The following is a 6,985-nucleotide window of genomic DNA, read 5'->3' as shown; positions in this document are numbered from 1 at the left end:
AAAGGAGCCCCCAGCCGTGGTGCTGTGTTTGCCGCCCTGGAGCCAGCAGGCGGCCCCGAGTCCCAGAGAGAATGTGAGACGGTGGCTGCCCCCTGGGGTGAGAGGTCGGACACGGTGCGATGATTGTCACCCCAGGGCCTCCGATCGCCACAGAGGGAGCCACAGAGAACGTCCTGGCCGTATCCCTCTTGGAAGGGTTACTCTCAGGCCATGTGTCACAAACGTTTCCTCTGAGAGAAGAGAAGGGGACAGCTTAAGTGCTGTCCTCTGAGGGCCCAGGTTGCACCCTCTGGCGTTTTTGTGTTCCAGCCAACATCAGCAGTCCTCCTCTACTTCGCATCAGGAAGATCGCTAGTTTGCCTATTAGGCTGTCCCTGAAGTTTCAGCTGCTGCTCTGACTTTTCTCTGTTGACAGAACAGAGAACGACCAGGGAGTTGTTTTCTAAAGAAGAAAGCTTCGTGTTAGAGGTTTTTCCAAACTCTGAGGAGAGAGAGACGCATTCACTGGGATTATGGAGACTTCCAGGGTCTCAGGCCAGTTGCCCTCGGCGGTGAAGTTCCTTGTGCTTTCCTGTGCACTCCTAGAGCAGCTGCTCTGAAGGAGCAGACGGGACCACGAGATGCTTCTGCACTTACCTGTTTCATGAAGACTTCCAGAACTAGGCTCCACTAGCCCGTTAAGCATCCTCTTCATCACTAGACCGACTTGTAGTCGTCTAGCAATTCTCCAGATATATTTCCCGAATGAAGGTAGAGAGACCAACATCTGGAAACGAAGGGAGTGTTCTGATGTCCGTCAGAGCAAGTTATTTCTCAGGTATACAGGCCGTTGTTTTTCTCTTGTAAATTGTTCCAAAAGAGAAAAAAGTATTTTTTAAACGAGCACTGTCGAAACCTCTTGTGTGGCGGCCGAGTACCGAGCAGCTGTGGTGAGGGGCCTGGCGGTGCGTTCCCTGTCATTCTCTGCCTCGTCCTGGGCGCTTTCTCGAGGGCAGCAGGTGGAAGATAGAGGAACGGTCAGTTCCAGGCTCACTTGCGGCCTTTGGTCAGCGGCAGATCAATTTCAGGGGTAATTCAGGAAAAAAAAAAAATTGACCTGCGTCATGCTTTTGTGACAGACCCAGACCCAAGATGACAGTGATATCACCGTAATCACAGAATGTGATATAATTTCATGATTGGGAATTAGTGCTTGAAAACACTCAAAAGTTAGAAGCAACAGCCCCAGTGAGTCATCTTGCATCAAGTTTACTAGGAAGAGTCATTTTTCACGATTCCTCGGTGGTCCCAGCAATTACGTCTGTTGAAAGTACTGTGTTTCTTCTTTTTTTCCCTATTAGAAGTTTATACATTTTGACCAACAGGCATGGATAGTAAGACTGTGCTTTAAATGACTTTAAAATAGTGCATTGCTATACTTTATCAATGCTCATTTAATGCACTCTCATTTTAGGAAAATGATTCCAGCTCTGTTTTCTGGTACCTGTGGCAACAAATGTGTCGATATATCAGAAGTAGTATTGGTTTGTATTAAAATATATTCCCCACGACTTCCAATTCCTCCCTGATGGAGCAGGCATTTTGCACTCTGGTGTGGATATGGAGTAACAATTTGTCCATTCCAGTCAACTGTCTTGACTATCCAGGCGAAGCAATTTCCCACCAGGTTAAACAACCTTCCAAAGCCTTCTTTCTGCTCCCCTTACTTCCCGGCCTGTATCCTTAGTACAGAGTTTGTAAACATTATCACAGAGGGTTTGGTACTTCAATTTGTGCATCTAAAAGGTTGGACAAAATTAGCCGTGTTTGCCCTTCAGTACATTAGATCTGCAGCCACATTAGTTGTCTCTGTGTCTTTAGATTTTGCAAAAGGGAACTGAAATCCAGCAAATCGTATTAGAAGCCCATTCAAAAAGTGAACAAAAAAGCAAATGAAAACCACCCAGAATGAAGTGGTGTATTTTTCACTTTGCGTTTTGTAGGCATAAGTCCCTTCTTTATAATTTGCAATTTTTTCTGAGAGGTGGTGGATTTTCACTTCAGAGGCAAACAATATCATGACAAGACAGCCGCAGGAGCCTGCAAGAGAAAGAACAAACAGCATAGTTGGGACAAATATTTCCTGATTGTAGGGGACAGGGAAGAGGGTTTGTGTGCAAACTAAAGAAAGCCTTTTCCCATCATCCTCATTTGCATTCTTCTGCAAAAATATATTTCAAATTTGTGATCACGAGCCTGGTTCTCCAACGGATGGCTGGTAGTGCCTGGGTTATGGCTCCGCGTGAGAAGACTTTTGGGAGTGGTGTGGGTAGAATCAAGCCGATCTTACAAAGACTGGGAGACGTTCCACTTTGCGTGAGGAGAAGCCTGAATTGCTGGGCACCTTAAAAGCACAGTGGTGGAATCAGGCTATAAAGCAGCCACTGCCATGGTGTGGCTTCAAAAGAACAATTTCTCTGTACTTCACAGGTCAGGCAGAAGAAATGGCAGTCATCCAGCCCCCTTGTGAAAGGGCTGAGGGTTTCCTTCAGAAGGCTTACATGGCTCCTCCCACTCCTTGGGCTCCCACCTGGCCACAGCTGCCCAGACGTGCCCCTGAGCAAAGGCAGCCATGGATAAGGTGTCAAGGCCGAGAGTATCTGTTCTCCTTGTTTGTAATAGAACTCAGGATTTTTACCTGGGCATGTGGCTGACTTGAAAGAGGGCTACATTGGTTGAGGGGGGCTGGAATGTAGTGGCCAGAACGTTTCCTTGAAGTGTGCAGTATTAGGGGCCTGCACGTTCTTTCCCCTGTCCTCCTTCCTGTAGCTGAAATATGGATGCAATGGCTGGAGCACCAGCAGTCGTTTGGGACAAGGTGGCCTTAGAAGTGGAAGCCATATATTATGGAAAAACGGGAAAGGAGGAATTTTGGATCTCAGACACCGGGAGCCACCAGTGTCTTCAGTGGACTTTAACCTCTAGATTTTTCTGTGAGAGAATAATAAACATGTATTTTTTAAACCCATTATTAATTAATTAATTAATTTATTTATTTATTTTTGGCTGCGTTGGGTCTTCGTTGCTGCGCGCGGGCTTTCTCTAGTTGTGGCGAGCAGGGGCTACTCTTCGTTGTGGTGCGCGGGCTTCTCATTGTGGTGGCTTCTCTTGTTGCGGAGCACGGGCTCCAAGTGCGCGGGCTTCAGTAGTTGTGGCACGTGGGCTCAGTAGTTGTGGCTTGCGGGCTCTAGACCTCAGGTTCAGTAGTTGTGGCGCACGGGCTGAGTTGCTCCGCGGCATGTGAGATCTTCCCGGGCCAGGGCTCGAACCCGTGTCCCTTGCATCGGCAGGCAGATCCTTAACCACTGTGCCACCGGGGAAGCCCTATTATTATTATTATTATTTTCCCCTTATTTATCACTCATTGGTAGCCTAATCTAATCTTAAGTGGTGTGGCTGTGGCCTGGATGGGATCTCTGCAGGACAGGAGCATGTCATATTGAGTGGTGCCTGGAAACTCTAATAGTCCCTCTCCCGTGAGGATGGAGAATGGGAGGCCCCCAGATGGGTGGATGACACGGGGGCAGAAGCAGGTGGCAAGAGGGGCAGAGTCAGGGGCACTGAGGAGAGCCAGGGCTCCCAGGGCTCCCAGAGCTACATCTGCATCCTAGGCCATCACAGTGGGGTGCTAGTTAACAGGAAACTTGCTGAGATGGTTTTCAGACTTTGGTCAAACCAATTTGGGTTCAAACCCTGATTCCGCCAGTAGCTATGTGAAAGTAGTCAATTTTAACCTCCAAGTCTCCACTTCCTTGTCTATAAAATGTGGACGATAAAGATGATTCAAGATGAACACTTGGTATTAGAATTGGCACATAGAAGCGCTCACTAACTGGTGGCTGTTCCTCTGGTTTTTGTGTGTTTTTTCATCTTGCAAGTCTTTACCATCATCCCTTACTTTGTTCCACCACACGGCAAAAAATCCCCTGAATCCATCAGACAGGCCACCCCAGAGAACGTACTGAGATTATAGTGCCTCGTTCCTGCACATGCTCTCCCATTAGGTTTATGACTCCTTGAGGTGGGGTAAGTGCTTTTGCCTTCAATTACAGTTAATTCAAACGCCCTGGGAGCAGCAACGTAGTGGCTTAAGTTCCCATTCATTAATTCACTCATTCATTTATTCCATTAGACTTATTACGGGCCAAGCATGGGAATAGTGGTGGAGATTTCAACATTAAAGAAAATGCGGATGGTTTCTGCTGTCACAGAGAGTATAATCGGGCAGGGAACTCAGGTCAAACAGTAATAAACCAATCGCAGTGGGTGTCATAGTAAGGGAGGTGCGGGTGGCTATTACTGAGAAGGTGGGCCGCATCCTAGAGGGTCCTTTGGAAGTAGCTGTAGGAAAAGTTAGCGAAGGGAGGTTGGGCTGTGTGGGGAGGACGTTCCAGACATGAGGTGCCACCATGCAAATGATGTTCCCATTCCTTTTCCAAAGGCTGGGTTTGGGTTGGTAAGATGGGGGTGGGGTTGGGTTGGGGGTGAGGAGGAAAGGTGAAATTCCATTTCTTCTGTGAGAATTTCACCTGGGACCGGCTCCGGTCAGCTTGAACCTCACCCTCATACATCCCCAAGTAATTAAGTGATATAATTTTCTTGAACCTTCACTTCCCACCAACCTTGGAGAATATTCCTTTGTAAAAATTGTCAGCCTATTTTTGTATTCTGAGCTTAAAACCAGAGCTCTCCCCTGGCAATACTGTATTATTCCTTTATTGTTAGATCCAACAAAGAGGCTGCGATGCTGTTTTCTCTTTATCTTTTATTTGAAAATTGTGGAGAAAATGCCATTGCTTTTACCATAAGAACCTTCTTTGTGTGAGGAGATGGTGAATTTCAGACAGAAGCGAAACACTGTATTTCCCTGGTGCTTGAAAGGAAAATTCAAGCTCGGTTTCCTTTTTCAAGTTGTTAAATATTTTAAAGGTACTGCTTTGTTAAGGAGAAAGCATCACACTGAGACTGCATTTCAAATTCTTAAAGTAAAAGTTGCTTGGGTATCTAAGACCAATAGCCCTTTGCTAGAGCTAATACTTCAAGCATGCAAGCTCCCCAGACAAGATGTAGTGGTTAAGAGGATGGTCTGAGATTCTGCTCTGGAGTCTGGGGTTGTCCATGAGGTCAACTTGGTCATGTCAGGGTCAGAGCATGGAAACCCAGCCTGAGTCTCTGCCAACCCCTCAGCGACGCTGGGACACGCGGAGGGAAACAACTCAGTGTGAATTTAGGATATTTTTGCCTCTCTCTGTCCCTGGCTCTAAAGGAAATGTGGGACCACCAATACCTCTTTATGGCTTATGGACCAAAAGATGCCCAGGAAGAGTTTCTGTCTGTGGCCTGGCCGCTGGGGTCACGAAGAGAGGTGTGTAAGGGATGTGGGTGGTGGCGGGGACAGGGCTCAGCACGCTTTCCGGTCTGGCCCTTAGCTTCCAGCAAGGGGGCTCCTGCTATGGGTCCTGCTCTCTCCCCTGTTGACACCCCTCCCCATGGGGTGAGGAATGCTCGGTGTCAGTGGGATTGGGGCCATCTGGAGTCCCTGACCACCTGCCAGATGGTACCCCTGGGAGCCAGGAATTTCCTTCGCAAACAGCCCTGAGCATACTTCCTGGGCTGGCACGAGCATCTTCCCTGGGTCCATTTACACAGGCGTGGATTCTGTGGCTTCTGCTGTACAGGCCTGAGGGGGTGGCCAAGGAACAGCTGTTTGGGGGGCATGGTCAGAGCTCGGATACGTGGTGGAGTGTTCACACACTCACGCTCGAGGCCCTTTACAGCGTGGATGGAACCAGCCACGGGAAGAGCGACGGATAGACAGGGCTCAGCCCTCCTCATCACCACATCAAGTGCAGAGTTCCCAGGGCTCAAGAAGTCTAAATTTGAATCTGGCCTCCAGGCCCTTATAGAGAGACGCGTGTCAAGGGTGAAGGATAAACCTGTTTCACTGAATGGTCTAAGAGCTTATAACTGTTAAATGTCGAGACACGTGGTATGTGGGCTTTCACTTGTGCTCTCACCCAAGGGTTAGGATCAGGCCTGCATGCTTCCTCCCAGTTACCCATGTCCCCGAAGAGCTCAGACTCAGCTGGGGCCATTGGGACAGATTTCCCCCTTGTCTGTCCATCTGACCAGCGCTGCTCCAGCTCCCAAGAAACGTTAAAGTACACCAAAGTTAGGGAAACCCGACGAGCCTTGCTCAAGCTAGAATTTGGAATATAACCAGGCACAAGAGGTTTTGCTCTCGGGCGTCTTACTCAAAGACGAGCCATTTTCCTTTCACGTGTTTGATCTCCCCACCATCTGGCTGGTACCGTAGTGGGGTTTTGTTTTTTTTGTTTTTTTTTCCTTCTCCTTTTAATGACTTTGATTACTGAGTTAATTTCTGACTGAATAGGATAGCTGAGTTATATAGTCTGTCACACCATGAATTATCAGTCAATTAACAAACATGTGTCATGTACTAGACACTACACACTCAGGGCTCTCCTCTGGCAGCTGAGACTACAGAATCGGTCACCTCTCTCCTCCAGTCCCTTACAATATAGGGAATGAAGGTCACAGCCAACAAGAAAGCTGCTTCTTTATGCCTCCGTGACCCCTGAGAGTGACTATATTTTATGCATGGGAATATTCTGCCAGGGTCCATGGGAGTCTAGGGTACTATGGGTTTCAGTAGAAATGTGTTCTCAAAGGTGAAAAAAACCTCTGAAACTTTCTCCTATTATCACTAAGATTGCATTTGGGAAATAGTAAATTAGAATTTCGATTCCATTTAAAGTAATGGCCATGATTTCCTGAAAGCTAACATGTCCTCTCACTGCTGTGGCCTCTCCCGTTGCGGAGCACAGGCTCCGGACGCGCAGGCCCAGCGGCCATGGCTCCCGGGCCCAGCCGCTCCGCGGCATGTGGGATCCTCCCGGACCGGGGCACGAACCCACGTCCCCTG

General features: G+C 48.2%; 1 protein-coding gene across 1 annotated transcript in view; it reads right to left on the bottom strand.

The window, feature by feature from the left end:
• Positions 1–1,813: 1,813 nt before the first annotated feature.
• Positions 1,814–6,985, bottom strand: part of CLRN1 (clarin 1) — a 37,434-nt gene continuing 32,262 nt past the window's right edge. The window contains exon 3 of the mRNA XM_007114614.2: positions 1,814–2,079. Within this exon, the coding sequence (XP_007114676.1) occupies positions 1,814–2,079 (266 nt within the window). The remainder of the gene's footprint in view (positions 2,080–6,985) is intronic.

This window comes from Physeter macrocephalus, chromosome 1 (genome assembly GCF_002837175.3).
Source record: "Physeter macrocephalus isolate SW-GA chromosome 1, ASM283717v5, whole genome shotgun sequence".
NCBI classification, from domain to species: domain Eukaryota; kingdom Metazoa; phylum Chordata; class Mammalia; order Artiodactyla; family Physeteridae; genus Physeter; species Physeter macrocephalus.
The sequence above is the reverse complement of the archived record's forward strand: the minus strand, read 5'-3'. Positions and strand labels throughout refer to the sequence as shown.